The sequence below is a fragment of the Oncorhynchus keta genome, chromosome 1, assembly GCF_023373465.1.
Source record: "Oncorhynchus keta strain PuntledgeMale-10-30-2019 chromosome 1, Oket_V2, whole genome shotgun sequence".
NCBI classification, from domain to species: domain Eukaryota; kingdom Metazoa; phylum Chordata; class Actinopteri; order Salmoniformes; family Salmonidae; genus Oncorhynchus; species Oncorhynchus keta.
The window spans coordinates 30949297-30970397 of NC_068421.1; the positions used below are offsets into that span (position 1 = coordinate 30949297).

The following is a 21101-nucleotide window of genomic DNA, read 5'->3' on the forward strand; positions in this document are numbered from 1 at the left end:
CAGACTATTTTCAAAATGGCTACCCAGACTATTTTCAAAATGGCTACCCAGACTATTTTCAAAATGGCTACCCAGACTATTTTCAAAATGGCTACCCAGACTATTTTCAAAATGGCTACCCAGACTATTTTCAAAATGGCTACCCAGACTATTTTCAAAATGGCTACCCAGACTATTTTCAAAATGGCTACCCAGACTATTTTCAAAATGGCTACCCAGACTATTTTCAAAATGGCTACCCAGACTATTTTCAAAATGGCTACCCAGACTATTTTCAAAATGGCTACCCAGACTATTTTCAAATGGCTACCCAGACTATTTTCAAATGGCTACCCAGACTATTTTCAAATGGCTACCCAGACTATTTTCAAATGGCTACCCAGACTATTTTCAAATGGTTACCCAGACTATTTTCAAATGGCTACCCAGACTATTTTCAAATGGCTACCAAAGACCATTCTTATTACTTTGTCAGCTAACAAGATGAGTAGGCCTAACAAACAGCAAAAGGACTAGCCTATGTCAATTTACTATCCACCATAGTACAAAAGTTGACCTATTCTATTCTTTGCAAGAAATTAATATTCAAAACAGTCTGGGACAGTTGTGGGAAGCGATAGATCCCAAATTATTACCACCACTAGCATAAAAAAAACCTTTAGCTTAAAATGTTGATGAAATAGCCTAATAGTTTTTCACATTATAAGCTCATAAATGAGCACATGGCAGTAGGCGCGAATGTTCCATTAGAGGAAAACACCATTATCAAAAGGCACCGCAAATGCAATTATAAAAATGTGCATTTGAGTGGTGAAAATTATCTTCCCCAAACTTTAAACTCACGTGCTGCTTATGTACGCAGGTTAGGCTCTACACCAATTATAAAGCGGATTAATTTGTTTCATTTTACATATACATGTGAAATTAGTTGATTTAGAATGGACCATTATCATGCACCTGTCTCGAAACAGGGGCAGCGGGGGAAGAAAATGTCATCTATGCACTTAAATAACGAAGACGCTTTTGCCGTGGTTCATTTTCATGCCAGCCAGGTAGGCTATTATCCTGTTGAAAAGATGAACAATGTGCTTAATATTAGGAAGGTTGAGAAATATAGTAGACCTAGCCTATTGACAACTGATGGGATCCTCATTTTAGAGGCCTTCACTCTGTTCTCACGCAAAGGCATAGCCTATAGAAATGTTGCACAACATGAGCTCTCATTAAGTGTTTGATTAGATTTGCGATTACTTTTGCATTGATGACAGAATGATTAGAGGGACAATAGTGTGCTGAGTACCAGGCAGTTAGCAGGTTTGGTAGGCTACTAATGACCATCAGCAGCATCAGAGCTTGGCGAAGCCTAATTATCGTGATTAAACAGTCACGTGGAAATTGACTGCCTTTATGACCGCCGGTGTGGCGGTAATACAGTCACCACAACAGCCCTACAGACTGCACCAAGCAGGGGTCTCAGGAAGTCTTAGGTTCTGTGTGGTTTCATATGGTGCCCATTCATTTAGTCTGTTCCTCAATGAAACATTGTGTGTCCTACAGGTCAACCAGTGAATATAGAAATTGGAGTTGGTAATAAATAAATACAACTCCTGCAGGGACAGTGCCTCTGCATTTCTGGCCTGGGCATTCTGTGTATATCCTGACAGCCTATCATTCATCTGCCAAGGTAAGGTTTACCTCCTGTAGAGTAATGTACTTAGAGCAAGGAGTTTTTCCTGACCATGGGAAACTGGGCACGCACACCCAACCTCAAACATTTCCACTGCTTTACGGAGCAGAGCTGAAAACCAAGATAGGGGCCGAAGGAAGAAATACTTCCCATTTGTTTGTGTCTAAACCTCTTTAGACCATTACCACAGCAGCCAGTAACATATTTCATCTCTTTCCTCCATTCCATCCCTCTCTTTAATACAATAGCTCTTAAGGTAATAGAATCACACACACTAAGCTACAGCTCTCTCTCCTCCTTATCCATCATTGGTGCAGTAAGGGAAAGTCCTCCCTGTTATCTCCTGTGGTTAACATGGTATTATCCCTAAATCACATCAAAATATCATGTGTTGCTCCCAGCTTTGTACCGGTACCGTGACAGCAAATATTAACACATTTTCCTAGATCGTATTGAATGTTTGATTATATGTCCGAGCTGGCACAGAGCTCAGATACTACTAATGACATAGATGGCCTCAGCTCTTAGACAGGCTCTGGGGACTGGGGTCTAGGATCAGGTTTTGAAACAAACCAAGGTTTTCTACCAAAGCATCATGAGACAGAACTTTACCCAGATCAGCGCCACGTGCAATCTTTTCTCAATGTAATGAGGGCAACAACAATATGCGCACTATGCAGCTGTGACATTAACAATGGATATTAGAAATGATAAACTAGGTGGTCTGAGCCCTGAATGCCGATTGGCTCAAAGCTGTGGTATATCAGACCGTATACCACGGATATGACAACAAAAAAACACACTTGTTACTGTTCTAATTACGTTGGTAACTAGTTCATAATAGCAATAAGGCACCTCAGGGGTTTGTGGATAATGGCAAATATACCATGGCTAATGGCTGTATCCAGGCACTGTGTTGCGTCCTGCAAAAGAACAGCCCTTTGCCATGGTATAATGGCCATATACCACATCCCCCTCGAGCCTTATTGCTTAATTATATTGCGCATCTGCAGCATTTGAAATAATTGCTACTTCAAGTGCGGCTTTTCTGCCTTATACATGTTAACCTGAGACTCAAGACAGATTCAGCAGCTGTCCCCATGCCCTTCTTATTGTCATGTAGTTAAATCACATTACAACAGGATAATGTGTTTGTAGAGGTTGTGTTGGATTTCTTTACTTTATTTAATGTTCTGCACCGGCAGTTCTGTTCATGGGCCATCTCTTTCATTCACAGAGAGGGAAACTGGCTGTTTCACAAACCAAAGCTGCATCAGCAGCACCCTGTTAAATACCCAGTCAAACAGGTCTTCCACCAACACAGCGTTTTGTAAGGATTCCTTTGGTACTAAAGTAAACAGCACACAGGTTGTAATGCTGGTGATAACAATGCTGAGAAGTGGACCCTGCCATCCAAGGCAACTGCTGAGAGTCACACACACAAAAACCATGGGTCCCCTTACACTACCGTTACTATCAAATTACACACAGAAAGATACAGTACTTGAATGAGCACATTCAGTGCAGTGACTGGAAAAATACTATTCAGCAATTGTGACAGAATAGTCAGACAGGTTCTTTAATGAATGGAGGTATCTGGAGAAACTGCTATTTGGGGACAATCCTTCAGTTTAGCCAGGAAACACCAGGGTTAGAAGAGAGCAGACCAATCAGAGATCTTTATAGTTCTCCGTTATGCCTAAATTGTCCCCTCAGTCAGATCAGATGAAGGTTTGCAAGGCCTCCCTCCTGACACTGTCCATGACACATGCAACTCTGTAGTTAATGTATGTGTGTGTGTCCCACGCTGATAGCAAGAGGTAAACAAAGAATTAACCCTTGAATCCAAGTGCTCCATGTCAGGCCATTAAAGTTGAGATATGATAAAATGATAGTTCTATTGCTGTGTTGCACTGTGTGGTGCTTATGGTCTGACCTTCTACAGTATGTCCACACTGACTGGGAGTAACCTTCCTGAACTCAAATGTATAGTTGTACTATAAAGACATTACCATGGTTTGAGGGATTTGACCTTCAGGAGTTAGTGCCTTGCTATATTTATGGGAGAATAATACATAGCATTAATTATTTTTCATTAATTAGTCTGAATTAATTGACTTGCATGCAAAAGCCAATTAGGCCTAAATGTCCCTTTACCTTAAATCTCTTTTTTCCCTCTTACATTTCCTTAAAACAGATCGTTAACTTCAGCAGCCAAGTTGCTGTCTACTAATTTTTTAAAGACAGAAATGCCCATGAATCAAGAGGACACTCTGATTTATACACCAAAATAACCTTACCCGAGCTCAACCTTTAAAATGAAAAACCCAAACAGTATTTTTGGGATCAGAACTGCTTAAGCAGTGGTTAGCAAGCAAACCGCAAGAGCAGGGAGATCATTTCAGAGTTATTCAAAATGGCTGACTTCACCCATCAACATGAGTTATCCCAGCACTGTGCTGCTCTGCAGACTGCTATTGGCTTCTGGGAAGTAGCATCTCCTCTTGAGAACTGATACAGTTCTGAGAACTGCTCTGGGAACAGCAGAGACACTGGACTTGTTTATAAGAACTTCAGAAAAAGCTTGAGAGAATAATTGTGAGATGATAGTATGGGTACTTGGAGAATACTGCAAGATGATATTGCGAGGTAATCTGGTAATTTAGGGCCACAAAAAGTCAGGAGCAGTGTGTGTGTGTATGTGTTCGTTCAGGATCGTACTTTCTCAGGTGTTCATGCTCCTTCAGAAACAGTTCTGTTCTTCTGTTGTTCACTCCTGAGCCACTCTTGTATGTCCTGTTGGACAGAAAGAGAGAGAATGGGTTTCATTCATAGAATACTGTGCATATAAATTAGTCAGACAAACAACTCAAGATGACGTCACTGCTTTGACCATCTGAAATATCTACTGACAAATTGATCCTGATTCATCTAAGGTATTAACCAAATTCAACCACAATTGTATTAAACACTTCATCGATGGATTCATCATTGTGACCATTTGAAACAATCTGAATCAAGGTTAGTCTATGCAGCTACAGTCCAAGCAGACAGGCAGTGTGGTAAAAAGGACTACTTCATGTATAATAGGAGTACAGCAATGCTGAGGTGGTTGTTTAAAGAGCCAGCCTGGCCTGAATGGAAAACACTGAGGGTTTCCCCTGTTGTCAACATCACCAATGGGTAGGGTCATGCAGCTCGCCCTCTCTCCCTACCACTACTGCGGGGGGGGGCAAAAGAGAGTAATTAGAGAGAAAAACAGCATGGGAGAAGTACAATGGAAATAGATGTGGACCATTCCATTAACATCTTTTCACATCTCAGAGGGATTGGCTCGTCATTGCTACAGTAACAACCTTAGTGGTCCTGCTGGTCATTACGCTAACACTTGCTAGCATTGGCTCGCGAAACTACCTCTAACTTCCTCCATACTGGACACAAATGCTTAAAATGAGATCCAAAAGTACAACTGACTCTTTGGAATTAGATACCATTGCCAAAACCCCGAAGTATCCCTTTAAGATGTCTGGAGCCATGTGTGTGTGTGTGGTATTGTTAACAGACAGAGAGAGCCCTTGTCTCCTGACCACTTAACCAGCCACATACACCAGGTCAGGTCTGCGAATGCAGATGGGTCTACTGCCACCGAGTGGGTAACAGGGGAACGTGTGCTGTATTTCCATACGTTTACGCTTGTATAACAATGTTTATAGTTACACAAGACAGACACCACTCAGCCCCACGTCAGGTTTTCTAGAACCATTTCAATGATAGTTAATTAAGTTTGAGCTGAATGGTAAAACATCACAAAATATGCAAAGATGCTATCAAAATCCCATCAGTTTTACAGGATTGGCTTTCACAAACCACACACTGTTATAAACTGGGTGGTTCGAGCCCTGAATGCTGATTGGCTGATAGCTGTGGTATAGCAGACAGTATACCATGGGTAAGACAACATTTTTGTTACTGCTCTAATTACGTTGGTAACCAGTTTATAATAGCAATAAGACACCTTGGGGGTTTGTGGTATACGGCCAATATACCATGACTAAGAGCTGTATCCAGGCCTTCTGCATTGCGCATAAGAACAGCCCTTTAGCCGTGGTATATTGGCCATATACCACACCCCTCGGGCCTTATTGCTTAAAAATAAACTAGGGGTCTTAACACTGAATGCTGATAGGTGAGTGCCCTATACCATAGGGTTGAAAAAAAATACATTTTTACTGTTCTAATTATGTTGGTAACAAGTTTGCGCTAGCAATAAGGCACCTCAGGGTTTTGTGGTATATGGCAATATACTACAGCTAATGCATTGTCATCACATAGCGTCATGCATAAGAAGAGCCCTTAGCTGTGATATACTGGAAATACACCACACCTCCTCGTGCCTTATTGCTTAAGTCTACACTGTTCGCCAAGTAGCCTATACAACGGCAGACTGTTGTTTAGGCCACTCACAGAGTGGATATGAGCACCCAGCAAACCATGCCGAAAGCTCCTTAGCACTACTCTCAAATCCCACTGCAGTGGCTGCTATGGGAAATGGATGCTGGACTAGCTATAGGCTGTAAGCCCATAAGCACTTTAGTGATGCTCTCCTTCCTCTCCACTGACCTGGGGAAAGGAGAGGCAGGCATTGTTTCAATTCTTGATCCAGGAGGGGATGAATGCATAGAATTAGGAGTTAGAATAAGACATGTAATTTAAATAGATCTAATGTCTCTGCTGTAACCAATAAGCTTGATCTTGACATCTAGCAAACCAAATGCATAGCTGGAGCCCTGAGCTGGATATAATTCAAATTTGACACATCTTAGATTTCTTATTAGTTATAATTAACTTCTAGTTAAGAGCAGCGACGCATCCCCCATTTTGTTTTTATAGTATTGAAAATCCTACCGGTTGTATTTCAAAATATACTGTTTATACCATATATCAGGGTCTCTCTCAAGCCTACTAGAGGCAACATCCATGGTGGATAATGTGTTATTATACAATGGGTGGGTCTAATCCTGATCAGTTAAAAGTGCATTCCAGACCGTTTCTATTCCACAAGTTACCACTGGCTAAATCTATGATGTTAAAATGCCTATTTACTCAGTTCCATCTGACTGCACAATCCACCGTCTCATCAGCCCAGGCAGGGAAGTAAACTTGATCACTATAAAAAAGCATTTAGACATGATCTCACATTTCTTTTAGACTAACATTTAGTTTAACAGTGGAGATCTGTATAAACCTTGTCTGTCTCGCTGACATTTGCAACATTTTTGAGTATTGAAATAAAAGTTTCTATCTCCAACTGTCCCATAGTAATGAATGTGGCCAAAGTTGGGACAAGACAGACAAGCAGCATTTCTCAGCCTGCCAGTCAAAATCATGAATTTGCTGGCATAATTTTTATGGATATATACAAAGAAATATATATTTTTAAAGTCTAACAAAATGAAGTGCAACGATTTTGCAGTGTTTCCAGCTTCCGTTTGAAGTTATTGTGTTAGCGGTGTTGTTGGCTAGCTCCTCTGAACAACAGTGTCCTAACAAGAGAGCACATTGTCTATGCCAGGTGAAATCATGGCTCATTAGCTCATTGTTATGGACGTAGCCAAATAAATGTCACTAGAAAACAGCTTAAACAAATGCAAATACTGTTGTTATTCTGTCTGCACTGTTTGACGTGACTAAGTTAGCCATAGTTGCCTAGCTAGCATTGTACAATAAATGGGTAGAAAGAACAAGAGAATTCTCCTTTATAGCAAGGTCAGCAAAAGTAGCAGAGTGAAGACAAAATCACTATAAGTTTATTTCATACTCTATAGTATCATGTATAGCTGTATCAGAGAAACTGAACTTGTGGACCTTGACAAAATGGACAACTTAAAGAATAGTGGTGAAGCATCCCAGTGGTGCCCTAACAGACTACCACCTCCCCCTGTCTCTCTCCATATCTATCCCTCTTCCTTCCCTCACTGTCTCAATTTCCCCATCTCTCAGGGTTTCCTGGAAACGGAAGCTCCGAGTCTCCGTATCTGCATGACTGCCTGCATCTCTTCTCCAGTGGTGCTGTGTGGGACCATGACTGCAGCTAGAACCACGAGCTGTCAGCCCAGCCTAATGTCATCACTCCAGTCTAGTGCGCATGGCTCACTGCAGCTCTCTAGCCTACAGACATCCATCCACCTCACTGCCCTCCCCACTCCCAGGAGGAGTTCCACTATGATACCAACTCAATGCCTGATAGTATACAATACAATAGGGGCTGTTGTTAGCCTAGTGTTGTAGTGATTATTAGCACTGCTTTTAGCGTCAGTAGCTTGGCTATTAGTGTGTGTTAGTTCAGCGTTCGCACGCCACAAGACTCAAGCACGTGGGCTTTGAAAGCATTACAACACCAGTCTAAATCCTTGAGGAACAGCATGTATGTAGTTTGAGAAATGACAATGTGTACATTAATGCTGACAGTACATCATACACCATGTAGGCTACATGGATCAGAATGCACACAATAATTAAAAACAAAATGGTCCTTTGGGGACTTTAGTTTTTTTGAAAACCGTGATGACTCAGACAGGACTACCACTAAAATAAAGCTCACATTTCCCATCACATTGTGTGGGTGGGCAGTAATGTCATCTTCCCAAGCTGAACAATTATAAATTCAGTCCACAGCCAACAGAACAGTGAAAGGTTCATTCCCAGGCACTATGATGTATGGTTAATGTGGAGCACATGGAAAACAGACATGAGTACATGGAACAGTGACCACTGATGAATAAGGCTATCTGCATATAAAAGGAGGGTAGTTTGCCGTGTGTGTGTTTGCTCAATAGGACTCCTGCAGTGGTCTCGAGGTGCGGCCTGCTGCATCTTAGATAGATCAATAAGCCATTAAAACACAGACAAGAGTCATAGTCTGGTTGCCCAGCCCTCATTTACTACCAAGTCAATCAGTGGAGCACCTTCTCTCGCTCTCATTACAGAGGCCCATGGAGGTAGGGCGGGGCAGTAAACCATAAAAACGATATCGGTATCAGTGGCGGTCAGTGCCATTTGTGATGACAGAAGACCTTATTTTTTTTAATCATGAGCATGGCCTTATTACTATTACAGCATGTTGGATGACTTTCACATTCCATTCACCCAGTTCAATGTAACATAACTAATTTGCTACAACCTAGTCTACGAATGAAAGTGTACAAAGTAGGTGCACACAGGTCGATAGAAAAATTTGAGATGCTAGACGACACATTCAATACAGCCTTGCACACTCTTGCCTGCATCTAGCTTATCTAGGGTAGAATCATTAGTCCAACAGTTGCAAACGAGTTTCGCGTCAACATTTTTGAAAAAGATTTGTTGAAAACTGTTCAACTATTGTATTTCTCTTTGAGTCCACTACTCACCACATTTTATGCACTGCAGTGCTAGCTAACTGTAGCTTATACTTTCAGTACTAGATTCATTCTCTGATCCTTTGATTGGGTGGACGACGCTCGTTGGATGTGGCAGGGCTTGCAAACTATTAGACTACAAAGTGCGAGCTGCCCAGTGACATGAGCCCAACAGACGAGCTAAATTACCTCTATGCTCACGTCAGGGCAAGCAACTCTGAAGCATGCGTTAGAGCATTGGCTGTTCCGGACAAATGTGTGATCACGCTCTCCGCAGCCGATGCGAGTAAGATCTTTAAACAGGTCAACATCCACAAGGCCAGGCGGATTACCAGGACGTGGACACCGAGCATGTGCTGGCCAACTGGCAAGTGTCTTCAATGACATTTTCAACCTGTTCCTGACTGAGTCTGTAATACCAACATGTTTCAAGCAGACCACCATAGTCCCTATGCCCAAGAACACTAAGGTAACCTGCCTAAATGACTATCGACCCATAGCACTCACATCTGTAGCCATGAAGTGCTTTGAAAAAGCTGGACATGGCTCACATCAACAACATTACCCCAGAAACCCTAGACCCACTCCAATGTGCACAACTCCCCAACATATCCACAGATGATGCAATCTCTACTGCACTCCACACTGCCCTTTCCCACCTGGACAAAAGGAACATCTACGCGAGAACGCTATTCATTGACTACAGCTTATTCACTACAGCATTAAACACCATTGTGCCCTCAAAGCTGATCACTAAGCTGAGGACCCCTGTGACTAAACACCTCCCTCTGCAACTGGATCCTGGACTTCCTGACGGGCCAGGGTAGGTAACAACACATCTGCCACGCTGATCCTCAACACGTGGGCCCTTTAGGGTTGCGTGCTCAGTTCCCTCCTGCACTCCCTGTTCAACCTCCCCCTCAAGAGACTGAAAAGATTTGGCATGGGTCCTCAGATCCTCAAAAGGTTCTACAGCATAGCAACTGCTCGGCCTCCGACCGCAAGGCACTACAGAGGGTAGTACATATGGCCCAGTACAACACTTGGCCCCAAGCTTCCTGCCATCCAGGACCTCTATTACCAGGCAGTGTCAGAGAAAGGCCCTAAAAATTGTCAAAGACTCCAGTCACCCTAGTCATAGAGAGTTCCAAGTCTAGGTCCAAAAGGCTTCTTAACAGCTTCTACCCCCAAGCCATAAGAGTCCTGAACAGATGATCAAATGGCTACCCAGACTATTTACTTATCAGTCACTTTAACTCGACCTACATATTACCTAAATTACCTCAACTAACCTGTGCCCACGCACATTGACTCTGCACTGGTACCCCCTGTATATAGCCTCGCTACTGTTATTTTACTGCTGCTCTTTAATTATTTGCCATTTACATATTTTACTTAACACTTAATTTTCTTAAAAGTGCATTGTTGGTTAAGGGCTTGTATGTAAGCGTTTCACTGTAAGGTCTACTACCTGTTGTATTCAGCACATGTGACAAATACAATTGGATTTGCAGCAAGAGCTCTGATAGGTTGGAGGACGTTCTACAGACGTTGTCATAATTACTGTGTAAGTCTATGGAAGGGGGGTGAGAACCAAGAGCCTCCTAGGTTTTGTATGCAAGCCAACGTACCAAGAGGACGGAAACTAGCTGCTCTCCGGCTACACCATGGTGCTACCCTACACAGTGCTGTGGAGGCTACTGTAGACATTCATTGCAAAACACAGTTTTAATCAATTATTTGGAATATATTTATTATAGTTTTTTGGGGAATTCACTGAGGATGGTCCACCCCTACCTCCTCTGAGGAGCTTCCACTGATTGGTATTCATTCACAAACCTGTATGGATTTTTACTTTACAATCAAAAAAAGGTATTTTAAGCATTTGATTTTTTAAATATTAAATAATGACTATGACTACTAGCATATTTAGAACTTGTATTATTCAGAAATATAAAATACTGTAAAATAATTGAAAAACTACAGTGATATGATCATTTTGGCCATGTCGCCCAGTCCAACACGGAGGACATGATTCCTGAAGGTTTCACAGGTCTGAATAACATGGCTATATACAGGGATTACCAGTACAGTGTCGACGTGCAGGGGTACGATGTAATTGAGGTAGCTATGTACATATAGGTTGGGGTAAAGTTACTAAGCAACAGCATAGATAATAGGCAGTAGCTGCAAATGTGGTGAGTATGAAAGTGCCTATAAAGAAAGGTTCAATGTATATATGCTTGTGTCATCCCACCCAAAGTGGGTGAAATGTCACTAAAACCTTTATTTTTTTATTTTATATAAACTTCAGCATCTAAATAGTATATTTTGTTTTTACTGACATCGATTTGGAATTTGAGACAAATGAGGGAGTGTTCTTACATACAGAACCATAATAAATCAATATAAATCATATGCTTTATCAATCACCCTTTTCAGTTTAAATAAAATCAACAACCTGTTGTTTCAAGTCAGTAAAACATTTTATGGTAAGAAAGGATCTATGGAGAGATGGCTGGAGGGAGAGATACTCACTCAATGTCTTTGCGGACAGACCCCAGCAAATCTTCTCTCTCCCGGATGGCAAGGAAGTTGGCTTTGGTTTTGTGGAATTCGTGAGTGTAGTCCTTGGGTACAGCAACAAAAAACAGGAGTTAAGGGGATGCAAAACTATTAACCCCATAGGAGTTAAGTGAAAACGTAAATGATGCATGCAGATCTCAAGTTAAAAGACTAAGAGATAAGAGACAAGGGGAGAGAAACAAAGAAAGAGGGAGAGAGAGAAAAAGGTAGAAAGAGTAAGAGACAGGCACAGACTTGCAAGATGTCTCTGTGTCTCTGGAGCGTGTGCATCAGGGCTGCGTTAAGGGACGTCACCCCCGGGGTGCTGGTGTACTCAGCCATCTTGTCATTTACACCTGTGAGCTGAGAGACACAGCACCATCAGTACACATACACACAATGCAAGATTCAACTATGTTGACATGCCTATGATAGTGAAGCTGAATAAAATTATTTGGTGTTTAGTCTTACTTTGGCCAGAAGCTGTTCAATCTCCCCAGACATGGTCTCAAACATTCTGTCCTGCGTTGAGTTGTTGAGGAGGGGAGCAGTATCTGAGTTGCTATAGCACGGAGAGGAAGACAAGGAGGCCATTAGGACTCTCAACATGTGGGCTTGGTGGAGGTACTGTATCACCATATTTGAAACACCTATCAGTCCAATCAGATACATGAACACCAAGAAAAAGCATGTTTAAAAGAGAATCTCCATTGAAAGTGCTTTATAGTCCTGGAAAAGGCTTAATCTCTGTTTGGGAAACTGGCCCCGATGGTGTAGGCTAGGATCTAGAGGAAGGGGCTAGAAACTTGAATGGGACTGGGCACTCGTCAAAATGGAACTGGTTTTAGTCTTACCTGTCTCCTCGACGGCCATCTCTGGAGCTGCTGTAGCTTGTACACAGTTTACTGAAAGACACCAGCTTCAGGTCCAACTCATTCTCCAGCTGCCTGGCCTGCTTTCGCAAATCTGGAATGTGCAACACACAACACACACACACACACACACAGTTTGGAATTGAGAAACAGGGTTGGCATCAACAGTAATCTAAGCCTACAGAAAGACTAATCCACATAGCTAATGAGTCATATTAATAATATGTTGTCTTTTTCATATAAACGTTAGTTAAATATCCAACTTTTTCTGAACATAAGTACCTTATTCAATTAGCCATCTATACAATAGTGGTAGGTAGTTAACGTCAGGTAAGTGGAGACAAAAAAACAAAACAATCAGGCAGCACTTCTCTAATCATCCTGCTGCTGTTGACAAAATAACTTGGCTGGCTAACCAACTAACGTTAGCACACAAACATAATTTGGCTAACGTTGGCTGCACATATTGATAACTAAATAACTAGCTAGGTGAAATTGAAATCACAATTTAGCTACCTACATTTTTATTTCGTTAGCTAGCGAACTATACAACGAATCTAAAACAGCTAGCTAGCTCCAAGATATTTGAAGGTAACTCGCTAGGCTAACCAACATTAGCTAGCTGAGCTCGTGGACAGGCCACCCGACCCAACGGCGTGTAGATTTGCTCCAAATTTGACAACACTTTTGGCATGTAAACCCCGTTCAAATTTACCAAACATCGTTGCAAATGTATCAAATAGCTGTCTGATCGCACCCTAGTTGTGTCAGTTTGCCACCTCACCTTCCCAGTAGTTGCTGCTTCCTCCTGCCATTTTTGTTGTCCAACGTCATCAGCTGACGCACGGCCCACCTACAGGACATGGAACTAGAAAACTCCTACCACACTATAAATGCGCCTCCCGGTGCGGTTATCGAGTAAAGTGCGGCATCCATTGACAATCTGGTCAGCATTTTGGGAATAAAAAACGGTGTATATATAGCCCCGTACACAGTAACTGATAGCGGAATGATTGTGTGAGAAAGACAGCTACAGACCACACCTGCCAGATAAACTGTGTCCACAGAAGCAATGAGGAATGCTGTGAAACTGGTCCAATTCTCTCAACATTCCGATTCCCCTTCCCATAAAAATAAAATGGCAAATGCTTAGTAGTCTGCACACAAACAACAGCATTTTGACATCTCAAAATCCAGTCTATTAAATTGGCTAAACCTAATCTGCAGTAATGCCACCATGCAAATTGTCTTCAAACAAAACATTAATTCATTGGTTGTCCCCTAGTGGCAATGGTGGGTCAATAGAAATGCTACAATTGCTACAATTCAGCTTTAACATTTTGCTGCTGAATGACATATACAGTATAATCTGGTTGATAAAAGATGAGAGCAGTGTCAAAGCAACAAATTAGGACATAATTCATTTTCTTTCCATATTGTTTAATTCATCAATGTCTTGAAGTGTTCATGTTAGCATGTCTGTCATATCACCACATACAACATAACAGGTTGGTTTGTTATGAAATGTGTGTTGTAGTCAGGGTTAACATGAATTGCACTTATTTTTCTCATTCAAATACATTTGGCAACAGTTCATTATCTACAATCAATTCAGTTTCATATAAAAAGAAACAAAAATAACCATTTACATCAAAACCCCAACATCCATTCAGATAACACTCTCCATCCCTCTCAAACACACAATGTAAAACAAATAGAAAAATAACTTACTTTCTCCCCCTAAGATTACCTGGCGTTGCTACAATATTGATTATGTGCAACTGAGATGATAGTTAGGAGTCAGACACCCCTGTAAACTAGTGGTCCTTCACCCTGCTCCTGGAAAACTACAAAGCGTACAGGGTTTTGTTCCAGCCCAGCACTAACATAACTGATTCGACTAACCAGCTACTCAAAAAGACCTTGATGAGAGTAGAATTGGGAGGGTTAGTGTTGGACTGGAACAAAAGTCTGCACACCTTATACTCCTCATGACCAGGGTTGGTGACCACTATTGTAGAGGAAGATGCCCTCCTCTCTAAACACTCTCCCACAACTGCTGGATGGTTCTAGAGCAGACGTTCTGCACCTATTCAGTAATGTAGGGTTGACATCTAGCACAAGGATTTGATAGAATTATGATTTGTACAAATAAATCATGAATGCATGAAAAAAAAATACAAGTAAATTACAACAAAATATACATCTATATGTTGCGGCTGATTATTAAAGCATGGCTAAGTAATTTGCCATCTTAAGGGTCATTTTGAGATATGAAACGTGTGTAGAAAGAAAAAGCATAGATTCTCTTTCAAATGGAAAAACATTAAGAAAACCATCCATTTGTGATTTACAGTATTTGCATCCATTTCAAACTGCTTTCCCTGAACAATTAAATGGGGAATCTTGTATTTGTATTTAACATACAGTGCTTGTAGTAAAATGCAGAGGGCCTTGTGCTGTATGTCCAAGAGGGCACATGAATAAGCAGAGGGCAATAGAAGTGAAAACACATGCAGCCTGTGAACCCAGCCCATTGTAAGTCTTCTGCTCTGAAAGAGTGCATCTCTTATAATACTCCAGACCCCTGGATGAATCCTGGATGACTAATGTCTTCCATATCACCTGAGTATATGATGGATCACAGATCATAATCTGTACTAGACCATAATCTGGACAAGATTCTAGTATATCTAGTACCCACACCACCACGCTTCTGTACTGTAGCCCTAAAATTGAGTGGCGTGTCTAACTCTACATCAGCCAAGGCACTGTGTTTGATGCTCCCTCTGAAAGACTGGCTAACTGGACTGTGACAACACGGACAAAAATCTTGAGAAACAGACATTTCTTTAATAATTTCAAATGACTGCAATTGGTATATTAATTGGTACTAGTTCCACGTTTAGGTATCAAATAAATATATGGACAGGTTGATGAGTGGCTAACTGCAAAAGTGTGCATGTGTGTGTTGCGTGCATGAAGAAATAAAAAGGTTGCCCAGCTCCACTAGACCTTTAGTGTGCATCTGTAAACAGAGCAAAGCAGGTGTTAATTTGGACGATTCGGCTTGGACACCAGACATAGAGGACTGTTGTGGTCTCTGAAACAGCGCTCTCTGGTGGGCGGGAGGAGGACAGGCAAATGGAGAATCTTATAGGGACGGACAAGAACAAGCCCTCCCTGCTCCACCTCGTCCTCTCCAGTAGAGCTGAGCCACAGAGCACCACAACGGCCAACTCAACAGTCACAGGGAGGGGCAGTAGTAGTAGCGCAATTCCACAGTAACAGGGTGAGACTCCGATTTTTCACTTTAAAATGTATTTCAAACAAAAACTATACAACTCTATGCACTCTAACTCTACTATAATTTCCACAGAACATAATACAAAAATGGAAACAGAATGATGGCCCCAACAGCACAAACTGTAATTCTGCTACTAAACTTTGTATCTGCACTGTTCTTCAAGTAAATGTGTTATTGTCAAATGTTCTATGGAAATGGTTAAAAGTAGTCCTTGTGCATCGAGTTTTACAGTGTGTTCAGTGTTTTTGTTTTAAAGTGTTAAATCGGAGTCTCAGCATCACTCTGTTAATGTGGAATTGCCCAGTACTAACAACAGGGTCGTATTCATTTGGGCACACTGTAGCAAAATGTTTTCGAACAACAAAGTAAAAACAAGCGTTTCTGTTTCCGTCTGTTTTAATCTGTTTGGTGCCTAATGAATAGGACCCAGGTTGGCCATGTATGTATGTCTATAGTATATATGTATGTGGGATCTCAGATTTTGTTGGCGTTGGTGTAGAGCGTGTCCTCATCGCTTTCGCTCTCATCCTGGAACTCGTTGGAGAGCAGGGACTTCTTGGAGCCCATGGAGGTAAGGCGAATCTCGTCCTCGTAATCGTCACGGTGCTGCCGCAGCCGGTGGAAACCATCCTTCTGCTGGTTGGATTTAGCAGAGCACACACACCAGATGATACAGGCTGTCACCACCAGGGCCGTCATGGAGGCCGCTGCAGGGAAGGAGATAAGAGAGACAAGCATATATAAACATGAGGCACAAAACAAACATATGTCCTAAAAACCTACAAAATGTAACTTATTCACCTTGTTTTACTCCCTACAATAATCCCCGGGCCGACTACATGAAAAATCTCTCGATATGCCCTTGAGCAAGACACTTAACCCTAATTGCTCTGGATAAGGGCATCTGCTAAATTTATATATATATATATATATTTTTTTTTATATATATATTTTTTTACTTAAACATTTTTTATTTATTTTGTACCTTTATTTAACTAGGCAAGTCAGTTAAGAACCAAGAATTCGATCTAGCAACCTTTTGATTACTGGCCAACGCTCTAAACTCTATGCTACCTGCCGGATCCAATGACTAAAATGTTTTAAAAAATAAAATAAAAATTCTCTGCAATCATCTGGCAACATTACACAAAAGGTAACATCTCCAAAAAAACAGTTCTCCCCATGCTTACCTGCAGTAGCCACAACAAACTCTCGAGGCAGACCAAAAATGCGGTTGTCCATGTCAAACTCTATGATGATGGAGCTGGCAGCTTCATATGACGACACAACCACCTCCTGCCGTTGTTGCTGGTAGCCATCAGCCACAGCCTCTATGTTGTGGTTTCCTGGTGCCAGAAGAGCATGGAAGTAGCCTCCCTCTGCAGTGAACACCCTCACACCTCCGTTCAACACTATCATGGCCCCCACGATGGGCTTCCCACTCTTATCCTTCACCATGCCACGCACACCTTTATGGACCTGAAGGAGAGACAGAAACACAGATTGAATGTAAAGTACACAGAACAAAAATTAAGTAGCCTTGCCCAAGCCAGAACAGCCAATAGGGCAGGAGCCTATATCCTGTTACTGTAGCGTAAGGCAGCTTGATGTACAGAACAAGTATACCCCCTAAACAGGATGCTAGTCTATCGCAGGAAGATAATGTAATATTGTAATAATGTAATAGACTAAGTAATATTATGTTAATTTCATCTTCTGTGGCAATACCTGCACATGTATGCCATAAATGCATTCAATAATGTATCAAACAAACGCGTTTGATTAGTAACCAATTGGAGCTCCGAAATGCATTAATTATTATTATCAAACACACTCAATAACTCATCAAAGCATTTGTAAACTTAATGAATGCATTTGTATTACATGACCCCAGGTCAGAGGTCAAGGGTATTACTGACCTCCACCAGCATGCTGAGCAGTGCCTTCCTATTCTCAGCCCACAGCGTGGCCAGCTGTTTGGCCGGGGGAAACAGACAGCAGCCTGTATACACCGTGATCTCTGGACAGTGGCCAAAGTCCACACTGAAGTCCTAAAAAGAAAGGATAGGACAGGACAGACACATCAGAATAGCCATATTGATGACCAGTAAAGCTTAGTCCAGAATGGCTACTGTACTTTAAAATCAAACAATTGATCAGGCTCTAACACAGTTGGTTGAAGTTAAATACAGACATAGCAGTGGAAGTCGTGTTGTTCCAGGACTCAACAAGCAGATGCCTCTTTGGGCCGGGTGACAGAACAACCTTTCTCTTGTGAGAGATATAGCATTAGATAGCATTAGAAAGTAGGGTATGAAACATACCTTCATACTGCCCATGTGACTTTGTCTCTCTGCTGCCCTGAGTACTCCATCTGGGATGTTACCCACTGGGGAGAGAGGAGAAGAGAAGGATGAAACATAGGAGTCAATAGATGTATATAAGCCATCTTTTTCAATTCACCACTTGGAATGCAGTCTTTAGGTCACAGTGGTCTATTTGTGGTGCTGTTGGTACATACTCTGGCCATTGCTTGGACATCCCGTATCCCCCAGGTGCATCTTGGGATGGTTGCTGGCATACACATTGGCCAAGTACTTCAGAGTTTCCTCATTTTCAACTGAAAGAAAGTACACTATTAGTTAACTATTAGTACTACTATTTGATAGATTTCTAGTATTCTATATTTGGAGCCCCATGTTCCTACCTGGCTGTACAGGCTTGTCGTAGGGGTAAGTAGCCAACAGGGAGCCTCCATCCAGGGCTACAGAGAGTGTGAAGCCCCTCTCTAAGATCAGGTCCATCACTGCCCTGGTCTCTGGCTGAGCCTCCACCACCCGCTGGGAGGCATTACCTACAACAGCAGCACACACAGACAGGACACCACCAAACATGTAAGGGCATGCAAGTACCCACACAACACAAACATCTCCGTCTATACACCAACCACAGCAGGTACTGACCAAAGAAGTCAGTGTCCAGATCTTTCCCGTGTGTGTTGGTCATGCCCACAGTAGAGGTGCACTGTTTCTCTCTGGCCAGCTCTCGTCCATCTGGGTTGATGGAGGGAAGGATGACGATCCGCGTCTCGTTAATCAACTGTGGAGAGAAGAGGGAGAAGGATAAAGAGGAATGAGGGGTAGAACAACAGGACATCAGTTATATTTAAATGGAGCTTTTTTATTTTAGAACATTACACTTTTTTGCAAGTTCTTTCCTTTTTAAAGCGTGGTCGATAAAAATATAAAAATTGTATGAATATTTAGTATTTTTAAGGCAACACAACTGTGCAAGGGTGTGAATAATTTCACTAGGCACTATAACTATGATTGGTGTAGTAAAAACATCAGATAAATCATCTCACCCTGGTGATGGTGGGGTTCTTGTCGTAGTTGATGCAGAGGAAGGCAGCAAACTCCAGCAGGAGCTCTGTGCCAACGGGGGCGTTGCCATGGATACCTCCCACCAAGCGTATCTTGGGCTTGGCCGTTTCAGGCTCGTCTGGTTTGTTGGAAATCTCCAAGGCCCAAATGGTCCTGTACTCCACACTCTGGCCCAAACTAGACAGAAGAATGCATGTTATTATCAATTCCACTGTAGATTATTACCTAGACTGTAATTCCAACCATTTGGAGGAGAGGTTTTGAGGTTAGCCATTAGGGGTACAGGTGGGCAGGTAGCCTACCGGTTAGAGTGTTGGGCCAGTAACCGAAAGGTCGCTGGTTCGAATACCCATGCCGACAAGGTGAATCTGTCGATGTGCCCTTGAGCAAGGCACGTAACCCTAATTTGTTCCTTGGGCACCTTACAACCATGGCAGACCTTGTAAAACAACACATTTCACTACAACTATCTGGTGTATGTGATAATACATATACATATATTTTTTTGCATGACAAGCTAAATTATTTTGATTAAGGGCAGTTACACTAGGGGTTAGAGGTCAAGGTTAACCTGTGCCGAGAGGTGACATTTGATGACGAGGTCAGAGGTCATAACTCAGGCCAGCCTACCTTTGCAGGGAGGTCCTCTTAGGGAAATTAAGGTCTAGATGTTAGACATCAGGTTAGGGTTTAGAGGTCATAACTCAGGCCTACCTATGCAGGGAGGTGATCTTGGGGAAGTTGAGCGTCAAACCCCTCAGGAACTCTGACAGCTCTTTGTAGCGTCTGTATCTGAAGCTGCTCTCTGTGATGGTACTCTGAACCAGCTGCTCCAGCCCCTGGCCCAGAGACAGGTCCTTAATGAAGCTCTGGAACACCACCTCTGCAGGGTCCTGGGTGGCTCCAGGATCCTTGGGGGCCTGGCCATTGGGCTCCGAACGCACCCGCGTCAGCCGGAAGTCTACCAGCTCCACCCCCTCCTCTGGCACTGTCGCGTAGATCTTTACTGAGTTGTACCTGAGAAGAAGGGGAGGGAGGGTTAGGGCATAGAAGGTTGTTAATTCTAGTTCTGTTTCTATGGGTTAGGGTGGGGTTAACCCTCTAATTTATCTCAGTTACTTCTACGGTTCTGTCTCTCACCCCCGTGCAGAGGCGGTGAGGTGATACGTCCCAGGGACCAGAAGTCTCCAGTAGTCTCCAGCTAGGTTGGTTGTGATTGGATGATTGATCTCCTCCACCATGATGGTGGCATTAGGGATGCCTGTACCATCTTTAATATCTATCACCATGCCCTTTACTCCTCTGTGGACCTGCAGAGGGACACACACACACACACACACACACAGAGGATGAATACCTCAAATTCAAGTTGGTGCATTTGAGACAAAGTAAATGGGCAAAGGGAAAGAGAAATTATACGTTTACATTTCTTTTTTTTGAGAGAGAGAGATGAATGAATGAGCGAATGATAGCATAGTGAAGGGCAGTATGTAAATATGCTGACCTGGTGGATGTACTGCAGTAAGGCTCTGTGGTTCTGGTCCCAGTACAAAGGCAGGTGCTGGGCCTTAGGGTACTTCACACAGCCCAACTCTATGGTCACCTCAAAACAGTTAGTGTTCAGGTAGTTCCAGTCCTGCATCCCACCTGGCGAGAGAACACAAAGAGAAGTCAGATACACACATTGTTCCTCTTAGTGTGTGTATTGGCATGGGAAGGCACGTACCGGCAACATTGTACCAGTTGGCGCCGTTGGTGATGCCGTCCTCAAAGAACTCTGAAGGGTAAAGGTCCTCACAAGGGTGTCCTTTGTGCATCAGAGCATTTTCCTACACACACACACACACACACACAAAAGGGAAAAGGTGACAACGCAATACAAACAGCAGA

The 21101-nt window shown here is 42.4% G+C and overlaps 2 protein-coding genes across 5 annotated transcripts in view; both read right to left on the reverse strand.

Moving 5' to 3' along the window:
* LOC118372252 (Golgi SNAP receptor complex member 1) overlaps window positions 1-13536 on the reverse strand; it is a 51296-nt gene extending 37760 nt beyond the window's left edge. Inside the window, exons 1-7 of one of the 4 annotated variants that reach the window (XM_035758249.2) lie at window positions 13237-13297; window positions 12804-12820; window positions 12504-12615; window positions 12121-12211; window positions 11905-12012; window positions 11623-11714; window positions 4409-4483 (exon numbers count right to left, since the gene is read on the reverse strand). In XM_035758249.2, the coding sequence (XP_035614142.1) occupies window positions 4409-4483; window positions 11623-11714; window positions 11905-12012; window positions 12121-12165 (320 nt within the window). In that variant the 5' untranslated portion in view covers window positions 12166-12211; window positions 12504-12615; window positions 12804-12820; window positions 13237-13297. Of the gene's footprint in view, window positions 1-4408; window positions 4484-11622; window positions 11715-11904; window positions 12013-12120; window positions 12212-12503; window positions 12616-12803; window positions 12821-13236 lie in introns of all 4 variants that reach the window. The other 3 variants (XM_035758105.2, XM_035758323.2, XM_035758177.2) reach the window with 3 other exon arrangements.
* A 404-nt stretch (window positions 13537-13940) lies between these two features.
* Window positions 13941-21101, reverse strand: part of LOC118372567 (carboxypeptidase D-like) — a 33346-nt gene continuing 26185 nt past the window's right edge. Inside the window, exons 10-21 of the mRNA XM_035758535.2 lie at window positions 20938-21040; window positions 20716-20858; window positions 20352-20521; window positions 19926-20228; window positions 19193-19388; window positions 18792-18927; window positions 18536-18682; window positions 18350-18448; window positions 18153-18217; window positions 17748-17879; window positions 17019-17307; window positions 13941-16535 (exon numbers count right to left, since the gene is read on the reverse strand). Coding sequence (XP_035614428.1) covers window positions 16303-16535; window positions 17019-17307; window positions 17748-17879; window positions 18153-18217; window positions 18350-18448; window positions 18536-18682; window positions 18792-18927; window positions 19193-19388; window positions 19926-20228; window positions 20352-20521; window positions 20716-20858; window positions 20938-21040 — 2016 coding nt within the window. The 3' untranslated portion in view covers window positions 13941-16302. The remainder of the gene's footprint in view (window positions 16536-17018; window positions 17308-17747; window positions 17880-18152; window positions 18218-18349; window positions 18449-18535; window positions 18683-18791; window positions 18928-19192; window positions 19389-19925; window positions 20229-20351; window positions 20522-20715; window positions 20859-20937; window positions 21041-21101) is intronic.